Raw genomic sequence first — 27,824 nt, 5'->3', positions numbered from 1 at the left:
TTATTTTTCAAAAAACTTTTAATAAATTTTAATTATTAAATCAATTATCAAAATTTAATAACTAAAATTTATAAAAAAAAATTAAAATGTACAATTAAAAATTATTTGAAAACTTATTAGTGTATTACTCTTTTTTATTTTTTCAACTTTTGAGTAATAGGACAATTAACGGCTTAATAAACTAAGTCAAATTGTAATGGTAAATATGTGTTTTTGTCAGAATAATAATAAGAGATTCAAAAAAAATCTGTTTAGCATGACAATTTTTTAACTAAAAAAAATGAACAAATCACCATTTTTTGGGTTTTTTACATGAATAAACTAAAAAATAATTAATGTCTTTTCCCTGATACAACATTATTTACGTGTACGTCATTTCTTTTAACAGAAACTCTAGGAGACCAACAGTTAATAATTTAATTATATTTGATCAACACAAATAATAAAGTTATCTTTGATAAATAAATTTTATTAATTTATATGTACAAATTTTAAAAAATATGGATATAAATTGTAATGACTTATATATACAAACTCTAATAAATATAGTGCAAATTATATATTTTTATGTATAAATACCTACAAATATAAATACAAACTATTACTTGTCAATACCAAATAATCAAATACTGACACAAAATAATATTTATTTGTCATCTATCATTGCTGTTTTTTTAAGGGATAAGTATGATTTTAGTCCCCTAACGTAGAGGCCGAAAATTTATTTCGTCTTCCGCTTTTTTTCGTTATAAAATGGTCTCCAAGATTTTAGTTTATTTTAAAATCGTCATTTTTATCAATTTTATTTTTTTATCACTAAAATAAATATAAAATAAAAAAAGAAAGAAAGAAAGGGATACAGAGAAGAGAAGAGAGAAAGAAAGAAGGGGGAGGGTGGAGGGGGGAGAGAAGGGGGACGCCATGCCACCACACCGCCGCCCGCCGCTTCTTCTTCTTACCGCCACACCGCCACACCACCGCACCACCGCACCGCCACTCTGCCGCCCTGCCGCCTGCCGCACCGCACCCCACCACCAGCTTCTTCTTCTTCGTCTTCTTCTTCTTCTTCGCCGCCCTGCCGTCCTGCCGCACCGCACCTTTTTTCTGTGAATTGGATTTTTTGTGAAATTTTGAATATTTTTGTAAAATTTGTTGTGGAATATTGTTGTTGCTGAAATTTGAATTTGGAATATTGTTGTTGCTGAATTTGTTGATTATTGTTCAAAGTGCATGTTGTTTGAATTTTCTGATGATGATGCCCTGCCTCCCTGCACCACCACCATTTCTGAACTGGATTTTTTGTGAAATTTCTAGTTGTTGATTATTGTTTAAAGTGCACGTTGCTTGATTTTTCTGATGATGATGGTGACCATGTGGTTGATTTTGGGATGAAGGGAGAAGGAAGGTATTTTTGTCTGAAGGACGATTTTAAAATGAAATAAAATTTTGGAGACCATTTTGAAGCGAAAAAAATATCAGAGACAAAATAAATTTTCAGCCTCTACATTGGGGGACTAAAATCATACTTATCCTTTTTTTAATGGGTAAATCACAGTAGCAACGAGTTATTTAGGAATAAACAAGTAAATCACAATAACAAATAATAAGTATTGATTTATTTTAGTAAGTGCATAAATCACACCAAAGACAACAAATTTAATAGAATACCAAAAGCACCCATCATCGTTGCAATTGATAACAAAATGTGAATTGAATATGGAATTAAATCGATGTGGCTGTAAGTTATAAATCTCGCTAATGAGTTGAAGACTAAATATACGAATAAACTATCAAAATACAAACAGAAACAACAAAACTTTGTCCCATTAAATGAGATCAGCTACATAAATCAAACGACGTTATTGAACTCTTAAGCTCTGTCATGTATTATGTTTACAGACCGTTTACATGTAGGTATTGTTTGATCACCACATGATAGAAAAATAGTACTAGAAAATTTATATTGCTGACAAAAATAATTCCCAAAATATACTAACTACAAATAAACTCCTAAAAAATTTAAAAATGCAAAAAAAACAGACTAAATATTAAATATATATTCTAAAAAAATTTAGAAATAAAATTTTGATATAAACTTTGGCAAACATTGTTAGAAATGCAATTCATCTTTGCGATTTATGAAGAGAATGAGTAACAAAACACTGGTGGGTGACAAAGAAAAAATAGTAAAAGCTTGGAGAATTTGCAAACGCTTTGATAGGTGGATATCGATCCACGGCAGGCTTCTGTGATAAAAATGACAGCTTCCTCAACTTACAGAGAAAGAACATTTTCTCAGATGTTATCCATGCGTCTATTCATCACATATCAGCACGGTCAATGCCACGCAAAACTTCAATTAATTACAACTTCAGCATTTGGACAAACACTCTTACACTCATCTATAGTTGTGTTTGCCTAGAAGTAAAATATAAATAACATTTAACAATATTCAAGTTATGGACCAAAATTGGCGGTAGCAGTAACACAATGTGCAGCCACCTGCCACCCTAGGGACTAATATATCCTTCAAAATGGAAATAAAAGAAAACTGACATTAAAAAAAAATTATAGTAATTTTGCCTTTAACATGTTGAATTATATTTTGCATTTTTGCTACTCTAATGGAAAATGATACTGTTCTAAGTAGATCCAGTGAATTTCCATGTGTCAAAACCTCGAAGCAAAACTTTCAATATAATATACCATCCAACAGTACTGTAATACTATAGCTGCAAAGCCACCCACTGATTCAAGATGACTGCAAGTCCAAACTCTTGTTCTCTCCAAAAAACAAAACAGCAATGACCTGCGATGTAAAATTAGCATTTCAAGGCTTCAAAATCTAAATTAAATATCTAAATAAATAAAAGGTGAAGATTCAAGATTGTACAAAAGCTAAACCAACACATACATTCACCAAAAGTTTTGGAAGGAAAATAAATAACCTATTTAATCCAGAACTCAATGCCGATATGATATATAAAATTAAAAAAGTACACACACTAGGCAGTATTTACTATTTAGTAATGATTAAACCAACAAATTATGCTATGGAAGCTTAAATTGTAAAATGCTATTGTCATATCAAATATTTATTCAATCAACCAACAAATTATCCTCATTCACTACAGAGGATCCAAACTCCTGTTACACTATTGTCGTATAAAATATTTATTCAATCAACCAACAATTAATCAACACAACTTCACAAAAAGATGAATCAGTAACAACTAACAACAGCATTGCAACTTGAAACAAATTACTAATATAACACAATCTAAAGATTGTACCAGATCCATACAACAACAACTTAGTCCTCCTCCATTGGAACCTCTGGAATATCAAAACGATCTTCTTGGATGGGCTTGATAATCACAGACATCGGCAAAGGTACTGGGTGTGTCAAGGAAATAACATGTACGGCGGGAGGTATAAAAGGACAAACAAAATCATAATTAGGTGGTTCCATAAATATTTAGAGCTAGACATGTTTCGCTTAAAACATGATTCCTTATTTCTCAATATTGAAAATTGCTTAAAAACTGTCCATGCAATAGCCGGAGTGCAAAAGTTAATTAGCTTGTCTTGCAAAAGTTTATGCTCATCTTTTCCCACTATAAATTATTCATATAACAGAATTTTTTTTTTTTTTTTTTGCAACCTCAACATTTAGAGACTCTTAACAAAAGGATATAAATTGACATGACATCTTCCTCCTTTTCACCTCGGTTTCGGCTGTGGTTCAGCTCTCTCATAATTTCAGGTGTAATCTGTAGCAAGGGAAAGTAAATTATAACCAGAAACCAAAAACGCAGGGAAAGCAGCCCAATCAGGGTTACAGAACTCACTAATCTGTGCTTTTGCTTTTCAAGTAGAATCCTTAAGTTATCCTTGTCTTCCTTTAGCAGCTCATTTTTGTACCTGAAAGAGACATCGATGTAGAATATTAGATTAGAAGGCCTGCTGGACAGAGTAGATTATTAAGGCATAGACAACAAATTAGCGTGTGAGCACATGGGAAGCATACAAGGCAACAAATTGATGGACATCAAGACTCTAAGAACATTTAATAACACAAAAAAGTATTTTCTAAAACATTAACCAAGTGGGAGGAAACATTGATATCAAATAATCAAGGAAAATGACAAATCACTGACCTCTGCACAAATGCAAGAAGTGACTGGTGCCATATAACAGGCATTATTCTAATGTCATCAAGAAATCTCATAAAGTGAGCCACTGCTGCATCAACAACCCGATATGGCAAGGCATATTTCTTCTCCAATAAAATCTTTATGAAATAGCTGCAATGATTACCACAATTAATTGCCATGACATATTAAGGAAGAAATGCTATTTTGATCAGACGATTTATAGTGCTATATCATTTAAGACATGAACAGAGCACATAATTAAATCGGAATGCATTAAGGCTGACCCACATATTTTGAATCCAATGTTTTGGGAGAAGACCATTGGTTCACTAGGCCCTATTATGGAGAATCCAATTAATCCAACTCAATCTGTAGAGGTCCCAAAGGAGGGGTGGCTCTGTCCCTCCCAACAAGAACTTCACTCCATTTCCAATATTCGAACCTCCTACTCCTAGTTATAACCCCAAACTTTGATGTTACATGTAACATTTTCTAGTGAATTATATTATATTATTTATTAATTATTAATATTAATATCAATTCATTAATTATTAAAGACTACCTTTATTTCATTTTTTTAATATAACAATTCACAATTGATGATATTGTCGTTATGTATGCATCTTATGAACATGTATATGGGCATAGGGAGAAAGAGCAAGAGACAAAACCTTTGGAAATATATGCATATATATCTAAACAAATTATGCTCTATCTGAGATAGAACAAGGCATCTAGTATCTATTTAGTGTAAAGCACATAGTCTTCAGAGGACTTTCACTCAAACATTTTGAGACTAGAAAGATATAACCCACTTACCCACTGATGTAATTTTTTTCATGGTTTTTTTTTTTTTTATTTGGGTGGATCTATTTTCCTTTTTCTTTCTTTCTATTTGCTCTTTTATGTCCTAATAAAATCTTTTGTTATCAAAATAAATAAATGGTTACAAAAGTAAATACCTTGTGGTGCCACAGTATTCCATCCTTAGCAGCCTCAATAGCACAGCACTGTAAATAGATTGAGAGTTTTAGGTGAGTCTTGCATTCAAACAAATCAATTTATACTCATTCAAACTTCTGGCATATTCTACATGAAAATTTTTGCACCAGGTATCCAATATTAACAGTAAATTCTCAAACGTTGACTAGCAGCAAACGCAAGGCTATCCTGCCACTATAATATTGTATAACAAGATTGATTTCCTTTTGTTGTTACCGCTCAAAGCTGACATCAAACTGTTTTGCAATAATAATATTTATGTCAACCCACATCATGGTTTAAATTTGGGCAATGTCCACCATGCATCTTGCTAAGGTGCATCATGCCTTGAAGAGCACAAATACACAAACCAATTATTGAACATTATAAACTTCTCCCTAAAACTTCACCCCTCACATTCCACTACTGATTTTTGAATAATGGCCAACACCGCTAAATAGCACCACCACTCTTTTAATTAGATGCCTCTGGAAATCCAAACATCCATCAAACAATCAACAGCATCAAATATCAAAGGGAACGTAAATAATTACACTATCCTTTCTCCAATAATGCTATTCTCCTCCAACTAAAGTCCAAGAAACCAACTAAAAAAAACCACTATACAACAAATTTTAGTGAACTATAAAAACTTCACAAGGAATAATTGACAAAGTTCACATACCTAGAATGGAATGAAGGAATAGAAACCTTTTCCATGACACTTCCAATAATGACTGCTTCCCTAACCGTGCATGTGCAAGACTGTAGGAGAAAAATATTGTAAATTTTCACAAGAAAAATGAATTAACATATTGAGTTGTAGATTGCATTGGTAGTATAGTTCATGCAAGCTTGTATTATAAATCTTATTTGACTCCAATAACTAAATAACGAATTATGATCATTAACAAACGTAAATGTTTTTGTTCATTATATAAAACCTAAATGTTTTTTGTACATTATATAGAACTTAAACCCAAATTAATCCTGATATAAATTGCTCTTTTAAACTGCTTGAAATTTAGAAATAAAAAAGTCTTCAAATGTGCCAAAAGCTTTAAGAATATTACTATATGTTCAAATCAATTTTGCATTGCATATCACAAAAAGGTCAATGCAATGCAAAGTATAAATAACTGCATACCTCACACAGTGGTAACAAAATTCCCTTAAAGAATGCACCAGGTTTGTAAAATGCCTTTTTGAGAGTATGATATACACTTTCATGCAGCTTTTTATTTTTCCTTATATCTTCTCTCACTCTTGGAAGCAAGACAAGTTTGTAGAACCGTTCTGCCTTTTTCGCATTTAAATTAGAAGCAAAAATCCTAGTTACTTGATAGAAAGCATGTGGTGACCAATTCTCAGGTTCGGTCAGATACAATATCTCCTCCCATTGTGGCATGGAAGGGATGGGTTTGATTGCCTTGGGTATTTTTCCAGACGTATATGTGCTAAGTATTGTCCCCACTCTGCAAAGAGAAAATTAGACAAAATCAGTTGGGCATGATATCAAAAGCACAAAACAAGGCGCTAACAATCTCAATACAAAGGAAGTTGTCCATTTGAACTCTATATCAACATAGAAAATTGAATTGGATTCGCAATTACCCCTTGTATAAGTCAATTACAGACTGGTCCAATTTAGGTACCGATTGATTTTCTGGACAAAGAACAAAATCATAAATAATGAGAAAGAATAAAAATCAAACCTCAAAAGAAAAGGTAACAACAAAAGTCAAAAAGGAAAAGTGGATGAATTTTAATGATACCCAAAGCAACAGAACCATCCTTTTCTTTTATCCTTTCAACAATGAGATCCGCAAGTGTTTTCTGCCGACCCGGCTGCTTTGACAAGAAAGTATCTATTATTCTCTCGTCCTCCTCATTAATAGTCTCCTGAATTTCAATATTGTGAACAAGGAACAATCAAACACACTGTTAGGGCACATTCAACACAGGCTGGATACTCCTAAATTCCTAATTTAGTCCAAAATAGTTCACCAATATAAATAGGCATATAACAATTTGCACTTCAAGATGCAGGGCATTCAAAGTTCCTAATTTCTCAAAAGTGCTACACATGAGGAATTTGCATCAATGAGAGCGTCCACTCACTTCATATCCAGCAAAGTGGCTCTGCGGCTCATCAAATCCTTCAAAGTTATCGATATCGCCATCCTCATCTTCAATGACCACGGGCGGCTCTTCAATTCTATGGAAGGAACTCTTGGCATTCTGCTCCTGCTCCTCCTCCTCCTCCTCAACCTCCTTCTGCTGAATCAAAGCTTCCTTCATGATCTTTGAGGTGATGTTCGAAGCAATCAACTTGGCTTCCTTCTGGTGCTGTTTGGGAGCTTTCGTACGCTTTTTCGACTTCACAGACTCAGTGCCATCAGGGACAAACGGCTCCGGATTGTGAATCCTTTCCTTCCTCTTACCCATTGATGAAGCCTCTTCTTATCCACCAAAACTGAAAATTATTGGTTTTTCTTTCTGCAAGCAATGGAAAAGACAAAAGTGGTTATAAATCTTGACAAAGTGATTAACAATGTTGAGGCATATCAGCATATGGTCATTAGTTCAACCAGTGGATGATACAATAATTAGGAAAATACAAAATTTTACATAAAAAATGCATTAAAACTCAAACTAATTGTCACTAAGACATTTTTTCCTATGATCAATGAAAAAGCAATGTGCATGCATAAGGAAACACAAATAAATCCATAACAAACAGCAACGATATTCCTATTTGTTTAAGAGCTTCCCCCGAACAGCAACAATGGTGATAATTTTTTTCCTCTTCTAATACTGATTTATATTATTGTATCTTGCAGCTAAACTGTTGGATTGTTGAATGTTTCAGTCAAAAAGGACGCAATCTCAAAATCTTTTGGCTTCTAAGCTTAGATGAACAAACTCAAATAAATTGGATTTTGCAAAATCAGTTAAATGGAAACACAAACGGCAAAGGATAATAAACAATATTTACATAAAAATTAACAAGGTCAGAAGAATCATTGTCCTGGAAATGAATATTTTTAGTGAATAACATTAAATTTCTTGAATCAATGGTCAATAGGAGAGTTCTTAGTTTAAACAAATTTAAAAAAAAAGTTCAATAATTTTTAATTTGAAATAAATGTAATTAAATCTTACATTTAGTATTAAAAAAATCTTTTGATTTCCTGATGCACGTAGGAGGGGCTGGAGGGAAAACGGAGGAGCAGACGTTGTCGGAGGAAGAGCAGACGCGTGCTGGGTTGCTGGGGCGACGATGGTGCTAGAGGCGCAGACGGCGTGCTGGTGAGTGGCACTGGCGACGGAGCTGGAGGAGGGCGGAGACAAGGAGTGGAGTATCGAGGAGAGCGCCGTTCTCCCGCTGAAAGCCTGAGAGTGAGGAGGGAGCTGAGAATGACAATAGGGTTTAGGGTTTGTGTTCTACTGTTCTTAGAAGGGATATTCTACACACGTGCCTCACCCTAGGTCGAATTAGTCTAATTCGAACTAGCCTACTATTTGCTACACATAGTAATTTAAAACAGGTTGTTTCGAATTACACACAGTTTAGACGTTCGATTTCTTGAGAGAGAGAGAATGAGAAATTATGAAACTTCTGACCTTCGGCATTCGATTTATTGAAATTCATAACTCCAATAAAAAATCTAATATGATAAAAGTGTTCATATCTTTCTCCTCTACATGTTAGTGTCATTTTTGTTCGGAAGAAATTGAGAGTGACTTAGCTCCTATTTCCCTTGAGTTCGACCAATTGGAGTTCTAGGATGCATAGACGATTTCTGACATTTTCTTCTTTAGCAGCTCGATCAAAAAGGCTTCTCCGGAGTTTTTGTGGTTTTGATTTCGTACGAATGTAGGGTTTGGTAACTTTATAATAATTAAATGTGAATTTGATAAGTGAATGTTGATTTGGTTGATTATTGTTTGAGTTTGAATGAGTTTATGTTGAATTCTTGTTGTTTGTGATTTGTTGGTTCGGCTATGAGAAACAGCTCAGCTGTGATTGTTTTAATGGTTTTGGGACTGTTCTGATGTAGTATTTTGAGAAAATTGATGAAATTTGATGGTTAAAATATTAAATTAAAATTTGAGAAAAATCGGTAGGCGAAAAATTCAAAAAAAACGGATTAAAATACAAGTAATATTTTAAAAGAAAAGGGCTAAGGGTTTCGGTTTTATTATAAGAGAAAGATTAATATTTAAACTTTATTTTTGAAGAATAACATTGTATTTGTATATAAAAACTGAAGTACAATTTGTAATTATATAAGTTTACGGATATTTTAGGTAATAAATAAAGTACGAGGTAAAAATAGGTATTTTATAAAAGTTTAGGGTTATTTTTATAAATATGAAAACGAGTGAAGATGCCAAATATAATTTTATAAAATATTAAGGTTACAAATAAAATATTCAAAAGTTTGTGATTTAGAAGGTAATTAATAAAAGTTTAAAAATAAGATTTTATAAACTAAGTTTAAAGAATATATATATATTTATATATATATATATATTTATTTATATTTATATTATTTACCATTTAAACTAAGATTTATATTATTGTTATCATTTTATTAAAAATATTTAAGTTAGAGAAGAGCAAATAGAAGAACTCTTAAAAGCTTTAAAGGACGCAGTTGATTTAAGAATTTTATGATTCTTTTTCACAAGACATTAGGAAAAGGTGAAGGAAGAGTGTGAAGCTGAATTATGATAAAGAATTAAAAGATTGAAGAAAAGAAGAGAGAAAGAAAAGAAGTAAGAAAATATAAGAGAAATATGAGAAAGAAAAGAAAAGAAAAAGAACAAGAAGAGAAGGATATATTAAGTAAAAGGATATCTGTCACAGAAGAGCAGAGAGTAGTAACTGAAAAGATTTTAATGAATGTCTGCCACAGTAGAGCATATAGAAAAAAAAGTATTAATTAAAGAAATCTCAGTCACAGGAGAGCAGAGAACAAAGATTAAAAGAATTTGATGAACGTCTACCACAGTAGAGCAGATAGAAAAGAAGATATTAATTAAAGAGGTCTCTGTTGTAGTAGAGTAGAGAGCAAAGATTAAAAAGAAATTGAGTGCTGTTTGGGCCTTAGTGCTAAGTGTCTAGTGGGAATGGCGATGCGTAACGCTCACTAGAGACAGAAAAGAAGGTTCCCCAATGAGGACGGCGATACGTAACACTCATAGAGGAGATGTTGGTTGAGATAAGGATCGCGGTACGAAACACTTATCTCAGGCCAGTTTCGGAAATCGGGCAACAAACCGACATATGAGCTCATGGCCTGTATAGGACTAGGCATGCATCATATTTGTTTGCGCACATTTGTTTGTGAGTGTGTTTCTTGTGAATGTGAGTGTGCTAAATGGCTGTTTGAATTCTGTGTTCTATAATTGTTGAATTGGATTGTCCCTTGTTGACTATTATTGCTGACCAAGTATATATAAAATGAACTAAACTTCCAACCCCATCCTACTAAGAACTCCTCAGTTCTTACCCCCTATTTCCACCCCCCTTTTAGCTACAGGTGCGAAAGTTTAGTGCGGAGCTATAGGAGCATAGCAGAGTATATTTATATTCACGAGTTGAGTTGTTAGAATTTATTTTCCCCTCATCATTTATTGTTTTTAGTTTTTAGAGGTGTATGATTTGTAATTGAGGTTCTTTGACATAAGTCTATGTATATAAAGCTATGTGAATATATACTTTTATGGTTAAGTGATTTAAATAAACTCTCCTTTCGAGTTCTTAATTAAATTATCAGTTCGTATTCGCGAAGGCTCAATATTAAACAAAGATAGTATATAATAAAAAGGTTTAAAGGTAAGTAACGCCTGAACTTTTGGTACGACCATGATGTGCTAAAAGTTTAAATGTTACACTTTTCCTTTTAAAATAGGATTTAATGTGTTATTTTTATATTTTTGTCTTTTGGTTTGTTATAATGGTAGTCATTATTTACCGTTGTTAAGTTTGATAGAGTTGATATATTAGTGGTTTATTAGTGATTACAAATAAATAGAAAATTAAAGTATGAGTAGTAAAGATAGTGGAGGGTGAAACTTATTTAGAGTAAGATTTTTTGGTTAACATGAATAGTAATCATTGAAGTAAATTTTTTATGTTAATATTATACTATTTTTAAGAAAATATTTTTTTTATTAGGCCCAGTTTGATGTATATATGATGTTATTTTCCATCTTAACGCATAACATTATTTAGTAGAGTACAAGTTGTATTATTTGGATTAAGATATGCATTAGTGAATGATGTTGTATAAATATGTTCCGAGCTGAGAGACAATGTGATACGTTCTTTATGCAGTTCCACCGATGTATCACGAGCATGCGATGGCAGCAGGGTATGCGCCTAGACAAGAGGTACGTTTCATACTTGCAGATGGCCAATTTATACCATCTTGCGAGGCTAAGCGAGAGCTGGTTTAGGCTCGATGAGCCCCTGGTTAGTGCACTCGTGCAACGCTGGCATCCAGAGACGCACACATTTCATATGCCATTCGGGGAGTGCATGATCACACTGCAGGATATGGCGTACCAGTTAGGGCTGCCGATCAATGGACATTATGTTAGTGGTTGCCTGACAGATTTTCAGACGTACATCGACGGTGGTCGCCCAGCTTGGGCGTGGTTCGAGGAGCTGCTGGGTGTATTGCCTCCTACAAACTGCATCTAGAAGTTTGCAGTGAACTGCAGTTGGTTCCAAGAGACATTTTGGAGAGCTTTCTGATGGAGCCGATGAGCCCACTGTTAGGAGGCATGCCTGGGCCTATATCATGATGTTGTTGGAGACTCAGCTATTTGGTGATAAGTCTGGTACTCGCATTCAAATTAGGTGGCTGTCATATATAGCTAGGCTTGAGGACATGGGTGGGTACAGCTGGGGATCGGCTGCTCTCTTGTGGTTATACCATTGCATGTGCCGTATGGCAAACAGACACATGGTGAAGTTACCCGGACCGTTACAGCTGCTTCAGTCAAGGATCTTCTGGCAGTTTCCTAAATTCAGACCCGCTGTATATGATACGTTCGGTTGGCCTTTGGCCTCGAGGTACTATTATATTCAAATGCTTTATTTGTCACAATTATTAGGTTTTAGGTTCATTATATGCTATTATTTTATCCTATTCACAATTTTTCTATTCTATTATTTGGTGTTAGCTTCATTTAGTGATAACTTGGGTGTGGGTTGCAGGTGGTCAGGTCACAACCCTACAGCGAGCGAGAAGGAACCTCAAGTTGCAACTTGTAGGCTCAGGATAGATCTTTTACAAGCTGGGAATGTTTGTATTTCAACCACTCCTTATAATTAAAATCTCTCTTAGATTAGCAATGCGGTATAATCAATGATGACGTTTCGTAACTTTTTCTATTCACAGTTCATTTAGATGCCGTATAGCTCTCATGATGTAGCTCAGGTTGTGCATCGGAGATATTGGAGTCTCGGCATATGGCGTTATGGAGGTCTGTGATAGTGTTGATATATTTTACTGTCATAAAGTAGTACCAGATAGATCGAGTACTACCGCAGTTTGGTGGAGTACAGCCTTGACCACGAGCCGCACTAAACATTGACTTCTTGATGTCGAAGGATGGCAAAGGTGGTGATCGTTGGTTCCCACACAGCTTGCAGTTTTGGCACCTAAATTGGGACAACCGGGCAGATCATGTGCTTTGGTTTGATGTTGTGCCAGACTCAAGTCGTCGCATGAGTTTATGGATTGGTGGAGCCAGCATGGCAGGAGATTCCTGTCACCTGAGCTCTTTCTCAGTTGCTCGAGCATGCGATGGCGGGCGGAGAGGGCAGGGGGAGAAGTGGTGGACGATGCAGGGGCCGTGTTGGACAGGCTGGGGGAGGTGCTCGTCGAGTTAGAGTTGGATATAGGGGGAGAGGTGGACATGACGATGAGCACAGTGTTGACGAGGATGATGATGGTGGGGATCATGATGGAGATGATGATGGAGATAATGGCGGGCATGATGGCGGAGGTGACAGTGGGATAAGGAGTAGACTTGGAGGAGGTGCGCATGGTGGCGGTGCGCATGGCGGCGGTGGTAGAGGAGCCCATGGTGGAGACTGGTATGGTTCTGGTGTGGGTGATAATTTGGGCGAGGGTGGCGGGGGAGATGGAGGAGGGTCATTTAGCGATTACTTTGTCAGTATCCTCAGTGATGACCAGGCTGTTCATGAGAGTGAGACATGGGTTAGTCTAGGTCAGCTTCTGTCAGACCTGCTGACCAGTGACGGTCTTGAGGCGGACTTTAGAGGATCACACTTTCTAGAGGATATTAGTGTCATCATGCAGGAGGATAAGGTAGCACGTCAGAGATCACATGCCACCGGGACCTAGTCACACCTAGATGTGGACCTGAACGAGCCTCTGTCGAGTCCGATTCAGAAGCATTTTGCTCTGGGTGGTACTCCTCCGTCCGCCTACACTGTTGCCCCACAGGCTGGCGCAGGACCGTCTAGGCCACCCCCACATCTCTTGGGTCTGTTTGGGTCAGCCTCGTCCATGGTAGTCTGAATCATGGTGGTCTTGGGACGTCCTTCAGTCGCACGCCTTTTGGAGGGATCCGGTATGATTGTGGGTCCATCATATGGTGGCCAAAAACCCTCAGGGACTGGAGGGGTGAATCCCATCCGATACATGCTGAACACCGAGCTAAGGCGATACACTTGATGCATATAGGGCTGCCAACTGAGCCGTGAATACGCACAACATGCTAAGGCATGACAGCAAGGATAATGAAGTGCCTGAAAATATCCGCAATCACATGTCTGAGCTCTAAGTGACACTCTGTAACTACCAAGTGAGAAGGACCCAATAGGTGTGGTTTTGGAGACAGTGAACACAGACTTATCTCTATCATACAAAGTCACTATGAAACGACTTGACATCTTCAGATTAGCCTCTATAGACTTCACCAGATGTTAACTAAACTGCTGTCCAATTCCCAACTGGTCCTTTGCCTTTCTCCCCTTGCGAACAAATAGCTCGGCCAACCTCCCATACGTGGACTTTACCAATAAACAAATCGGAAGGTTCTTGACTTCCTTCAGTATGGAATTGACACACTCGGAGATATTCGTCGTCATATGTCCGAATCTCCTACCCTCCTCCTGATGCTGAGTCCACATCGCATACTCAATCCTGTTAGCCCAGTCACACATGGCAGGGTCTTCAGTTCGTAGAATATCAAACTAGTAATCAAATTCAACCTCAGTCTTAGCATACGCCGCATTCACCAGAAGCCTCTGTGCATCCTTACCCTTAAAAGTTAGGGCAAAATTTACAGCCACATGTCGAATACAGAATGCACGGTATACAACAGGTGGTAGCAAACCTCCGTCGGGAGCCTTAAGTGCCGCCTTGATACCGTTGTGTCGATCTGATATCACCAAAGTACTTAGCTGCGGAGTCACGTGTTGGCGGCGGTGGGATAGGAAAAATGACCAAGACTTAACATTCTCACCTTCCACAAGTGCATATGCAATAGGCAGTATGTTGGAGTTCCCGTCTTATGCAATCGCAACTAGCAACGTACCCCGTTTGCCGTACAGATGGGTCCCGTCGATACTGACTAACGACTTGCAATGTCGGAATGCCTCAAAACATAGTGGAAATTTCCAAAAAAGCCGATGAAAATAGGCTTGCGAGTCATCCACCTGCCTACCCACTCGCACAGGACTCGTCTTCAACATTGCAACACTACCAGATATCATCATCTGCACACTTAAGACCCATCGCGGTAACTCATTGTATGACTCATCCCAATCTCCGTAAATCTGTTCCACGACCTTCTACTTAGCCAACCAAACCCTCCTATAAGTCGGCCTAAACCCGAAATGTGCCTCTGTAGCATTTAGCAGTACCTTGATACAAACAGCGGCATCAACTTTAACCATTGGCAACATGAATGTCGAGATCACATGATAATCCAGACTCTTGTGATCGCTCGAGATCGACGTGGCCAGACAAGTATGAGGTCCATTGTACCGTTTTACCTCCCAAATATCCCTACGTTGGCGGAGACTGATCCTAATCAACCATGTGCACCTGTTGTCAAATTCCGTACACTTCCCAAGGTACTTGCGATAATCGGACTCCACCACTTTGTACTGTATCCCGCGTCAGATTCTGTATGTCTTCACGCTTAACACGACCTCCTCTTTGTCCTAAAACTGTTGACTAACCTGAAACTCTGATAAACCTCCGGTACCTTGAGTATCTGGTGCACGAAATTGCAATCACACTTTTGCAATCCCGCACAACTAACCAGCAAGTGCACTGGGTCGTCCAAGTAATACCTTGCGTGAGCAAGGGTCGATCCCACGGAGATTGTCGGCTTGAAGCAAGCTATGGTTATCTTGTAAATCTTAGTCAGGATATCAGAAATTATCAGGATTGATTGTAAAAAGCAAAAGAACATGAAATGGTTACTTGTATTGCAGTAATGGAGAATAGGTTGAGGTTTGGAGATGCTCCATCTTCTGAATCTCTGCTTTCCTACTGTCTTCTTCTTCAAACACGCAAGGCTCCTTCCATGGCAAGCTGTATGTAGGGTTTCACCGTTGTCAATGGCTACCTCCCATCCTCTCAGTGAAAGCGATTGCATATGCTCTGTCACAGCATAGCGGAATTCAGCTGTCGGTTCTCGGTCAGGCCGGAATAATATCCATCGATACTTTTGCGTCTGTCACTAACGCCCCGCCTGCTAGGAGTTTGAAGCACGTCACAGTCATTCAGTCATTGAATCCTACTCAGAATACCACAGACAAGGTTTAGACCTTCCGGATTCTCTTGAATGCCGCCATCAGTTCTAGCTTATACCACGAAGATTCCGATTAAAGAATCCAAGAGATAACTACTCAATCTAAGGTAGAACGGAGGTGGTTGTCAGGCACACGTTCATGGTTGAGAATGATGATGATTGTCACGGATCATCACATTCATCCGGATTAAGAACAAGTATTATCTTAGAATGGAAGCAAGCATGATTGAATGAGAAACAGTAGTAATTGCATTAATCCATCAAGACACAGCAGAGCTCCTCACCCCCAACCATGGGGTTTAGAGACTCATGCTGTAGAAAGTACACAAAGAAACGTGTAAAGTGTCATGAGGTACAGGAACAATGTCAAAAGGTCCTATTAATAGTAAACTAGTATCCTAAGGTTTACAGAAATGAGTAAATGACAGAAAAATCCACTTCCGGGCCCACTTGGTGTGTGCTTGGGCTGAGCAATGAAGCATTTTCGTGTAGAGACCTTTTCTGGAGTTAAACGCCAGCTTTTATGCCAGTTTGGGCGTTTAACTCCAAGTTTTATGCCAGTTCCGGCGTTTAACGCTGGAATTTCTGTAGGTGACTTTGAGCGCCGATTTGGGCCATCAAATCTTGGGCAAAGTATGGACTATCATATATTGCTGGAAAGCCCAGGATGTCTACTTTCCAACGCCGTTGAGAGCGCGCCAATTGGGCTTCTGCAGCTCCAGAAAATCCACTTCGAGTGCAGGGAGGTCAGAAGCCAACAGCATCTGCAGTCCTTTTCAGTCTCTGAATCAGATTTTTGCTCAGAACCTTCAATTTCAGTCAGAAAATACCTGAAATCACAGAAAAACACACAAACTCATAGTAAAGTCCAGAAAAGTGAATTTTAACTAAAAACTAATAAAAATATACTAAAAACTAACTAAAAGATACTAAAAACATACTAAAAACAATGCCAAAAAGCGTATAAATTATCCGCTCATCACAACACCAAACTTAAATTGTTGCTTGTCCCCAAGCAACTGAAAATCAAAATAGGATAAAAAGAAGAGAATATACTATAGACTCCAAAATATCAAAGAAACATAGTTCCAATTAGATGAGCGGGACTAGTAGCTTTTTGCCTCCGAATAGTTTTGGCATCTCACTCTATCCTTTGAAGTTCAGAATGATTGGCATCTATGAGAACTCAGAACTCAGATAGTGTTATTGATTCTCCTAGTTAAGTATAATGATTCTTGAACATAGCTAGTGTATGAGTCTTGGCTGTGGCCCAAAGCACTCTGTCTTTCAGTATTACCACCGGATACATACATGCCACAGACACATAATTGGGTGAACCTTTTTAGATTGTGACTCAGCTTTGCTAAAGTCCCCAATTAGAGGTGTCCAGGGTTCTTAAGCACACTCTTTTTGCCTTGGTTCACAACTTTATTCCTTTCTTTTTCTTTTTCTTCTCTTCTTTTTTTTTTCGAAATTTTTTTTTTCACTGCTTTTTCTTGCTTCAAGAATCAATTTGATGATTTTTCAGATCCTCAATAACAGTTCTCTTTCTCCTCATTCTTTCAAGAGCCAATAATTTTAACATTCTTAAAACAACAAATTCAAAAGACATATGCACTGTTCAATCATTCATTCAGAAAACAAAAAGTATTGTCACCACATCAAACTAATTCAACTAGTTTCAGAGATAAATTTCGAAATCCTGTACTTCTTGTTCTTTTGTGTTTAAAGCATTTTTTATTTAAGAGAGGTGATGGATTCATAGGACATTCATGGCTTTTAAGGCATAAACTTTAAATTTTATTAATTATGAATTAAGACAAAGACTCAGAAAATAAATATAAGATGAAACTCGAAATAGAAAAACAAAAAGAAAAAACGAAAAAAATAGGCTCCTAATGATAGAGGTTTTCACAGAGTTAGGACTCAACAACCTTGATTTTGAGAAGTGGATGCTTCCTTAGCTTGAGAGGAGAGCTTTTGGCGTTTCATCTCTTGGATTTCACGCCCCTGCTTCTCTTGTTCCTTCAGCAATTTGCAGAGCATGCAGTTCTGATTCTGTTGTTCTTCCCTAAGTTGCTCCATAGTTTCTTGCAACTTGGTGATAGATGCTTCTAGGCTGGCCCAGTAGCCAATTTCAGGAAATTCAGGGTGGAACTCCTGCGCCCTCTTTTTGATAGAGTTTTCTTGCATTTGTCCTTCCATTGACTTCTTGGTGATTGGATGTTCAATGGGTATGAATTCATCTACTCCCATCTTCACCCCAGCCTCTTTACAGAACAAGGAGATTAAGCTTGGGTAAGCCAGTTTGGCTTCAGTGGAATTTTTATTTGCAATTGTGTAGATCTCACAGGCAATCACATGATGAACCTCCACTTCTTTTCCAAGCATAATGCAATGAATCATCACTGCTCTCTTGATGGTGACCTCTGAACGGTTGCTAGTGGGCAATATGGAACGCCCAATAAAGTCTAGCCAACCTCTTGCAATTGGTTTGAGGTCTCCCCTCTTGAGTTGGTTTGGGACACCCTTAGAATTGGTTATCCACTTAGTTCCAGGGAGGCATATGTCCTCTAGAACTTGATCCAACCCCTTATCTACTCTCACCATCCTCCTATTGAAGGAGTCAGGATCATCTTGCAGTTGAGGCAACTTGAAGATTTCTCTTATTTTGTCCAGATGGAAGTACATAACTTTCCCTCTGACCATGGTTCTATAGGTATGGTAAGCGGTTCCAGTCATTCTCTGCTTATCTGTCAGCCACAGATTTGAGTAGAATTCCTGAACCATGTTCCTTCCAACTTTTGTCTCAGGATTGGTTAGAACTTCCCATCCTCTGTTTCGAATTTGCTCTTGGATCCCCGGATATTCATCTTCTTTCAGATCAAATTTAACTTCCGGGATCACTGACCTCAGACCCATTATTTTGTGATAATGGTCTTCATGTTCTTTAGTTAAGAACTTCTCTTGATTCCAAAGATTCTTTGGATTAGTCTCTTTCTTTCCTCTTAAATTGGTTTGTTTTCCTTTAGGAGCCATGATATTGATGAATCTTGGCTTAGTGATCACGGAAAAGCACACCAAACTTAGTAAGTTTTGCTTGTCCTCAAGCAAAAGAAAAGAGAGAAGAGAGGGGGAGGAAGAGGAAATTCGAATGGTGTGGTGTAATGAGGGTGCCAAACGGGTATTTATAAGGTGGGGAGGGGAGTTTTCGAAAAAAAAGAGAGAAATTTGAAAGGATATTTGAGAAGATATGGAAAGAAATTGAGAAAAGGGTGATTTTTTTTGAAGAAGATTTGGGATTAATTTGAAATAGATTTGAAGAATGGTTTTGATTTGTGAAGATTTGAAAGTGAATGATGAAAGGTTGAAGTGCATTTATGTAGAAGAGTATGGGTAAGAAAGGGAAAGTTTGAAAAAATCTGAGTTGAAAACAAAATTGTGGTCCCCCCACCTTTCTGGCGTTAAACGCCCAGAATGGCACTCATTCTGGCGTTTAACGCCCATTTGATGCCCCTTTTGGGCGTTTAACGCCCAGCCAGGTGCCCTGGCTGGCGTTAAACGCCAGAAATCCTTTGTCACTGGGCGTTTTTTTCAAAACGCCCAGGATGCTGCACACCTGGCGTTAAACGCCCAGAATGGTGCCCATTCTGGCATTTAACGCCCAAAATGGCACCATTACTGGCGTTAAGCGCCCAGAATGGTACCCATTCTGGCATTTAACGCCCAAAATGCCCCTTACTGGCGTTTTTTCGCCAGTAAGCTCATTTTCTCTGCTTTTTGAGCTGAATCCTTCTGTAACTCTGTGAATTCCTTCATTTTTGATACTTGCCTCTGTAAGAACAATTCATACAACCTCCTAATGACTGGGTTGCCTCCCAGCAAGCGCTTCTTTACTGTCTTTAGCTGGACCTTCACTGAGAATCACTCAAGTCTCAGTTTTGAGCATTCCTGCTCAAAATTTCCTTCAAGATAATGCTTGATTCTCTGTCCATTAACAATGAACTTTTTGTCAGAATCAATATCCTGAAGCTCAACATACCCATATGGTGAGACTCCTGTAATCACATACGGACCCCTCCACCGGGATTTGAGTTTTTCTGGAAACAATTTGAGCCTAGAGTTAAAGAGCAGAACCTTTTGTCCTGGCTCAAAGACTCTGGTTGACAACTTCTTGTCATGCCATTTCTTTGCCTTTTCCTTATAAATTTTTGCATTTTCAAAGGCATTGAGTCTGAACTCCTCTAGCTCATTTAACTGGAGCAATCTTTTTTCACCAGCTAACTGTGCATCCATGTTTAGGAATCTGGTTGCCCAGTAGGCTTTATGTTCCAGTTCCACAGGCAAATGACAGGCCTTCCCATACACCAGTTGGTATGGAGAGGTTCCTATAGGAGTCTTGAATGCTGTTCTGTATGCCCACAGAGCATCATCCAAGCTCTTTGCCCAGTCCTTTCTCCGGGCTATCACAGTCCGTTCTAGGATTCTTTTTAGCTCTCTGTTAGAGACTTCAGCTTGCCCATTTGTCTGTGGATGATACGGAGTTGCCACTTTATGGCTGATTCCATATCTAACCATAGCAGAGTATAGCTGTTTATTGCAGAAATGAGTGCCCCTATCACTGATTAGTACTCTGGGAACACCAAACCTGCTGAAGATGTTTTTCTGGAGGAATTTCAGCACAGTCTTGGTATCATTAGTGGGTGTAGCAATTGCTTCTACCCACTTAGATACGTAGTCCACTGCCACCAGAATGTAAGTGTTTGAGTATGATGGTGGGAATGGCCCCATGAAGTCAATTCCCCATACATCAAACAATTCAATCTCTAATATCCCTTGTTGAGGCATGGCATATCCGTGAGGCAGGTTACCAGCTCTTTGGCAACTGTCACAGTTACGCACAAACTCTCGGGAATCTTTATAGAGAGTAGGCCAGTAGAAGCCACATTGGAGGACTTTAGTGGCTGTTCGCTCACTTCCAAAATGCCCCCCATACTGTGATCCATGGCAGTGCCATAGGATCCTTTGTGCTTCTTCTCTGGGTACACATCTGCGGATCACTCCGTCAGCACATCTCTTAAAGAGATATGGTTCATCCCAGAGGTAGTACTTGGCATCTGAAATTAATTTCTTTCTCTGCACGTAGCTGTACTCTTTGGGAATGAACCTTACAGCTTTAAAATTTGCAATATCTGCAAACCATGGAGCTTCCTGAATGGCAAAGAGTTGCTCATCTGGGAAAGTCTCAGAAATCTCAGTAGAAGGGAGGGACGCCCCTGCTACTGGTTCTATTCGGGACAGATGATCAGCCACTTGGTTCTCTGTCCCTTTTCTGTCTCTTATTTCTATATCAAACTCTTGCAGAAGCAACACCATCTTATAAGCCTGGGTTTTGAATCCTGCTTTGTGAGTAAGTATTTAAGAGCAGCATGGTCAGTGTACACAACCACTTTGGATCCCACTAGATAGGATCTAAACTTGTCAATGGCATAGACCACTGCAAGTAACTCTTTTTCTGTGGTTGTGTAGTTCTTCTGTGCGTCATTTAGAACACGACTGGCATAGTAAATGACGTGCAGAAGCTTGTTATGCCTCTGTCCCAACACTGCACCAATGGCATGGTCACTGGCATCACACATTAGTTCAAATGGCAATGTCCAATCTGGTGCAGAGATAACTGGTGCTGTGACCAACTTAGCTTTCAGGGTCTCAAATGCCTGCAGACACTGTGTGTCAAACACAAATGGTGTGTCAGCAGCTAGCAGGTTACTTAAAGGTTTTGCAATTTTCGAAAAATCCTTTATAAACCTTCTGTAGAATCCTGCATGCCCCAGAAAGCTTCTGATTGCCTTAACATTGGCAGGTGGTGGTAATTTTTCAATTACCTCTACCTTTGCCTTATCCACCTCTATTCCCCTGCTTGAAATTTTGTGCCCAAGGACAATTCCTTCAGTCACCATAAAGTGACATTTCTCCCAGTTTAAAACCAGGTTAGTCTCTTGGCACCTTTTCAAGACAAGTGCTAGGTGATTAAGACAGGAGCTAAATGAGTCTCCATACACTGAAAAGTCATCCATGAAGACTTCCAGAAATTTCTCTACCATATCTGAGAAGATAGAGAGCATGCACCTTTGAAAGGTTGCAGGTGCATTGCACAGACCAAAAGGCATCCTCCTGTAGGCAAACACGCCAGAAGGGCAAGTGAATGCTGTCTTCTCTTGGTCCTGAGGATCTACTGCAATTTGGTTGTAGCCTGAATAGCCATCCAAAAAGCAGTAATAATCATGGCCAGCTAGTCTTTCTAGCATTTGGTCTATGAATGGTAAAGGGAAATGATCCTTTCTGGTGGCTGTGTTGAGCCTTCTGTAATCAATACACATGCGCCACCCTGTGACTGTCCTTGTAGGAACCAGTTCATTTTTTTCATTATGAACCACTGTCATGCCTCCCTTCTTGGGAACAACTTGGACAGGGCTCACCCAGGGGCTATCAGAAATAGGATAAATAATCCCAGCCTCTAGCAATTTAGTAACCTCTTTCTGCACCACCTCCTTCATGGCAGGATTTAGCCTCCTCTGTGGTTGGACCACTGGTTTGGCATTATCCTCCAATAGGATCTTGTGCATGCATCTAGCTGGGCTAATGCCCTTAAGATCACTTATGGACCACCCAAGAGCTGTCTTGTGTGTCATTAGCACTTGAATCAGTGCTTCCTCTTCCTGTGAATTTAAAGCAGAGCTTATAATCACTGGAAAAGTGTCACCCTCTCCCAGAAATGCATATTTCAGGGATGGTGGTAGTGGTTTGAGTTCAGGCTTAGGAGGCTTATCCTCTTCCTGAGGAATTTTCGAAAATTTCCTTGCCTCCTCTGGTTCTTCTTGATCAGGTTGAGCATCTTTGAAGATGTCTTCAAGCTCTGATTCTAGGCTTTCAGCCATATTGATCTCTTCTACAAGAGAGTCAATAATGTCAGAGCCCATGCAGTCATTTGGTGTGTCTGGATGCTGCATAGCTTTTACAGCATTTAACTTGAACTCATCCTCATTGACTCTGAAGGTTACTTCCCCTTTTTGTACATCAATGAGGGTTCGTCCAGTTGCTAGGAATGGTCTTCCTAGAATGAGAGTTGCACTCTTGTGCTCCTCCATTTCCAGCACCACAAAGTCAGTTGGAAAGGCAAATGGCCCAACCTTGACAATCATATCCTCTATTATGCCTGATGGATGTTTAATGGAGCCATCAGCAAGTTGGAGGCATATCCTGGTTGGTTTGACTTCTCCAGTCAACCCAAGCTTTCTGATAGTGGATGCAGGTATTAAATTGATGCTTGCTCCAAGATCACATAGGGCTGTCTTGGTGCAAGCGCCTTCTAATGTGCATGGTATCAGAAAGCTTCCAGGATCTTGAAGCTTCTCTGGTAAGCTTTTCAGAATGACTGCACTGCATTCTTCAGTGAGAAACACTTTCTCAGTTTCTCTCCAATCTTTCTTATGACTTAAGATTTCTTTCATGAACTTAGCATAAGAAGGTATTTGCTCAAGTGCCTCTGCAAACGGAATCTTTATTTCAAGAGTCCTTAAATAGTCTGCAAAGCGGGCAAATTGCTTATCCTGTTCCGCTTTGCGGAGTTTCTGAGGATAAGGCATCTTGGCTTGATATTCTTCAACCTTAGATGCTGCAGGTTTATTCCTTACAGAAGTGGTTGAAGAAGCCTTTTTAGAGGGATTACTGTCAGCACTCTCAGGTGTCTGATCCCCCCTTGGCGTCTGAACGCCAGGATTGGGTGGAAAATGGGCGTTTAACGCCAATTTTTCCCCCTTTTCTGGCGTTTGAACGCCAGAACTGGGCAAGGAATGGGCGTTTAACGCCAACTTTCCTTCCCTTTCTGGCGTTTGAACGCCAATGACATTCCTCTCCGGGCTCTTACTGTCCTCAGAGGGATTTTGAACAGTGGTTTGGTTATCCTCTGTCAATTGTTCCCTGTTTGGCTTTTTATTCTTTTGAGCAGTGATATTCAGTGTCTTCCCACTCCTTAGTTGAACTGCTTGACAATCTTCTGTTATCTGTTTAGATATTTGCTGTTTTGCTTGATTCAACTGCAGTTCTATGCTCTTGTTAGCAACTTTAGTTTCATAGAGCATCTCTTTAAATTCTTCTAACTGTTCTGTCATCAGGAGTAATTGTTGATTAAGCTCAATTAGCTGTTCTTGAGGATTAGGGTCAGTGACTACTGTCATGACTTCCTCATTTGGAACGAACTCATTGCTAGAATATAAGTATTGGTTTCTAGCAACAGTGTCTATAAGCTCTTGAGCTTCTTCAATTGTCTTCCTCATGTGTATAGATCCACCAGCTGAGTGGTCTAAAGACATCTGAGTTTTTTCTGTAAGCCCATAGTAGAAAATGTCTAACTGTACCCATTCTGAAAACATTTCAGAGGGACATTTCCTTAGCATGCCTCTATACCTCTCCCAGGCATTGTAAAGGGATTCATTATCCTCTTGTTTAAAGCCTTGGATGTCCAGCCTTAGCTGTGTCATCCTCTTTGGAGGGTAAAAGTGATTCAGGAATTTGTCTGACAACTGTTTTCATGTCTTTATGCTTGCTGTAGGTTGGTTATTTAACCACCTTTTAGCTTGATCTTTTACAGCAAATGGAAACAATAATAGTCTGTAGACATCCTGATCTACCTCTTTATCATGTACTGTGTCAGCAACTTGTAAGAACTGTGCCAGAAACTCAGTAGGTTCTTCCTGTGGAAGACCGGAATACTGGAAATTTTGCTGCACTATGATAATGAGTTGAGGATTTAGCTCAAAGCTGCTTGCTTTGATGGGAGGTGTACAGATGCTACTCCCATATGCAGCTGTAATGGGGTTAGCATATGACCCCAGAGTCCTTTTGGACTGATCAATCCCTCTTAGGTCCATAATGGACAAAAGGGAAATGATAATGATTGCAAATAGATAAATTTTGTTTTTTTTTTTTGAATTAAACGAAAAAAAATTAAAATAAAATAAAAGGAACTAAAAAAAATTCGAAAATAAAAAAGAAAACAAAATCAAAGCAAATTGAGAACTGAATCAATTAGTTAATTAAAAAGATTTTGAAAACAGCAATTAAAAAGATATGATTGTAAAATTTTTATGAAAAAGATTTGATTTTTGAAAAGAGGAAAGAGAAAAACAACAAAAAGACACCAAACTTAAAATTTTTAGAAAATCAAACACTAATTTTCGAAAATTTTAAAGGAAAACACAAAGAGGACACCAAACTTAGAATTTTTATGAATCAAAAAGGGACTAAGAACTTGCAAAAACGAAAATTAAGAAAAAAATAAAAGCATGCAATTGACACCAAACTTTAAATATGAAGCTAGACTCAACTAAAAGACTCTAAACCAACAAAAATAAAACAGTCCTAATCTAAGCAACAGGATAAACCGTCAATTGTCCAAACTCGAACAATCCCCGGCAACGGCGCCAAAAACTTGGTGCACGAAATTGCAATCACACTTTTGCAATCCCGCACAACTAACCAGCAAGTGCACTGGGTCGTCCAAGTAATACCTTGCGTGAGCAAGGGTCGATCCCACGGAGATTGTCGGCTTGAAGCAAGCTATGGTTATCTTGTAAATCTTAGTCAGGATATCAGAAATTATCAGGATTGATTGTAAAAAGCAAAAGAACATGAAATGGTTACTTGTATTGCAGTAATGGAGAATAGGTTGAGGTTTGGAGATGCTCCATCTTCTGAATCTCTGCTTTCCTACTGTCTTCTTCTTCAAACACGCAAGGCTCCTTCCATGGCAAGTTGTATGTAGGGTTTCACCGTTGTCAATGGCTACCTCCCATCCTCTCAGTGAAAGCGATTGCATATGCTCTGTCACAGCATAGCGGAATTCAGCTGTCGGTTCTCGGTCAGGCCAGAATAATATCCATCGATACTTTTGCGTCTGTCACTAACGCCCCGCCTGCTAGGAGTTTGAAGCACGTCACAGTCATTCAGTCATTGAATCCTACTCAGAATACCACAGACAAGGTTTAGACCTTCCGGATTCTCTTGAATGCCGCCATCAGTTCTAGCTTATACCACGAAGATTCCGATTAAAGAATCCAAGAGATAACTACTCAATCTAAGGTAGAACGGAGGTGGTTGTCAGGCACACGTTCATGGTTGAGAATGATGATGATTGTCACGGATCATCACATTCATCCGGATTAAGAACAAGTATTATCTTAGAATGGAAGCAAGCATGATTGAATGAGAAACAGTAGTAATTGCATTAATCCATCAAGACACAGCAGAGCTCCTCACCCCCAACCATGGGGTTTAGAGACTCATGCTGTAGAAAGTACACAAAGAAACGTGTAAAGTGTCATGAGGTACAGGAACAATGTCAAAAGGTCCTATTAATAGTAAACTAGTATCCTAAGGTTTACAGAAATGAGTAAATGACAGAAAAATCCACTTCCGGGCCCACTTGGTGTGTGCTTGGGCTGAGCAATGAAGCATTTTCGTGTAGAGACCTTTTCTGGAGTTAAACGCCAGCTTTTATGCCAGTTTGGGCGTTTAACTCCAAGTTTTATGCCAGTTCCGGTGTTTAACGCTGGAATTTCTGTAGGTGACTTTGAGCGCCGATTTGGGCCATCAAATCTTGGGCAAAGTATGGACTATCATATATTGCTGGAAAGCCCAGGATGTCTACTTTCCAACGCTATTGAGAGCGCGCCAATTGGGCTTCTGCAGCTCCAGAAAATCCACTTCGAGTGCAGGGAGGTCAGAAGCCAACAGCATCTGCAGTCCTTTTCAGTCTCTGAATCAGATTTTTGCTCAGAACCTTCAATTTCAGTCAGAAAATACCTGAAATCACAGAAAAACACACAAAATCATAGTAAAGTCCAGAAAAGTGAATTTTAACTAAAAACTAATAAAAATATACTAAAAACTAACTAAAAGATATTAAAAACATACTAAAAACAATGCCAAAAAGCGTATAAATTATCCGCTCATCAGTATCTTTGGCACCAAATCCAATAAGTTTGCCATCAATCTCCAGCTGTCTCATGGTATCCAAGTCCAAAGATGAAAAGTGCAGGGGGTACTGCTGAGTCCCTGAGCTGGACACTCCACTATCCCTAGCTGGATTACTCGCTGCTATGTCATCAACACTATCATCGACAATGATATTCGGCTCCACATCATCAGCGTCATCATCATCTGGCAATGCATCGTCTATACTATTCGGTACCCCACGCTGTAATGAATCGGCGCCCTATCAATAATACCAACTTCTCCGTCACCACTGCGATTGAGATCAATTGCGAATGACGGGGAGGCAACCACCATTTCCACAGGTGCAATCACAGGCACGGATGAAGATGCAACAACAGGTCTCGAACTAGAACAGGCTGCCGTTGCTAGAGTTTGTGTATTCCGGTTTGAACCACCTGAGCTAGAGACCCCATCTACAAGCTTTGCCAACAGCTCAGGTATCCTGACCTCGGGAAACTGCCAACGATAATGGAACAGAACCTTCAAATCCTTATCACTCCCTATGACAAACAAATTGTATTTCACATCATCTCGCAGAACTGAGATCGAAATGCAATAGAATAATTTCTTAACCCATTTCACGCCTTGCAACCCCAGTTTCTGTATTATAGTATTTAGGAAGTCAGCAAAGCTCGTTGTAGGTTTTAGAGAAATACTGAGGGGATCCTTATCGGTAAGCTTAATACCAGAACGTATTTTTTTTCTTAATTGACTCTCTATAGTGCACCAAGACTAAAAAACTCTCTTCACTAGCCATTTTGTTTCACTCTAATGGGAGAAATTAACGTTCACACCATATTTATACACGTTAAA

At 38.7% G+C, this 27,824-nt stretch overlaps 3 protein-coding genes across 4 annotated transcripts; all 3 read right to left on the bottom strand.

Moving 5' to 3' along the window:
* Nucleotides 1-2,290: 2,290 nt before the first annotated feature.
* On the bottom strand, nucleotides 2,291-8,594 carry LOC130957134 (bystin-like). Of its 2 annotated transcripts, none has more exons than XM_057884019.1 (12): nucleotides 8,304-8,594; nucleotides 7,260-7,637; nucleotides 6,914-7,040; nucleotides 6,753-6,804; nucleotides 6,286-6,613; nucleotides 5,824-5,903; nucleotides 5,120-5,167; nucleotides 4,161-4,307; nucleotides 3,852-3,924; nucleotides 3,698-3,773; nucleotides 3,305-3,393; nucleotides 2,291-2,809 (listed from the first exon to the last, which is right to left on the bottom strand). In XM_057884019.1, exons 2-11 carry the CDS (start codon nucleotides 7,584-7,586, stop codon nucleotides 3,314-3,316), a joined length of 1,338 nt encoding a protein of 445 aa, XP_057740002.1. In that variant the 5' UTR covers nucleotides 7,587-7,637; nucleotides 8,304-8,594; the 3' UTR covers nucleotides 2,291-2,809; nucleotides 3,305-3,313. The 2 variants fall into 2 exon arrangements, with proteins under 2 accessions (XP_057740002.1, XP_057740001.1); XM_057884018.1 differs by having other exon boundaries at nucleotides 3,294-3,393; nucleotides 8,304-8,593.
* A 5,020-nt stretch (nucleotides 8,595-13,614) lies between these two features.
* LOC130957605 (uncharacterized) lies at nucleotides 13,615-14,082 on the bottom strand. Its single transcript, XM_057884454.1, has one exon. The coding sequence runs from the start codon at nucleotides 14,080-14,082 to the stop codon at nucleotides 13,615-13,617; it is 468 nt and encodes a 155-aa protein (XP_057740437.1).
* A 303-nt stretch (nucleotides 14,083-14,385) lies between these two features.
* Nucleotides 14,386-27,588, bottom strand: LOC130957604 (uncharacterized). The gene is made up of 7 exons (XM_057884453.1): nucleotides 27,585-27,588; nucleotides 27,303-27,511; nucleotides 26,985-27,231; nucleotides 15,379-15,413; nucleotides 15,058-15,303; nucleotides 14,730-14,910; nucleotides 14,386-14,657 (listed from the first exon to the last, which is right to left on the bottom strand). Exons 1-7 carry the CDS (start codon nucleotides 27,586-27,588, stop codon nucleotides 14,386-14,388), a joined length of 1,194 nt encoding a protein of 397 aa, XP_057740436.1.
* Between the last annotated feature and the right edge of the window lie 236 nt (nucleotides 27,589-27,824).

This window comes from Arachis stenosperma, chromosome 10 (genome assembly GCF_014773155.1).
Source record: "Arachis stenosperma cultivar V10309 chromosome 10, arast.V10309.gnm1.PFL2, whole genome shotgun sequence".
NCBI lineage: Eukaryota > Viridiplantae > Streptophyta > Magnoliopsida > Fabales > Fabaceae > Arachis > Arachis stenosperma.
Note: the sequence above shows the minus strand (reverse complement) of the source record. Positions and strands in the feature narration are given on the sequence as shown.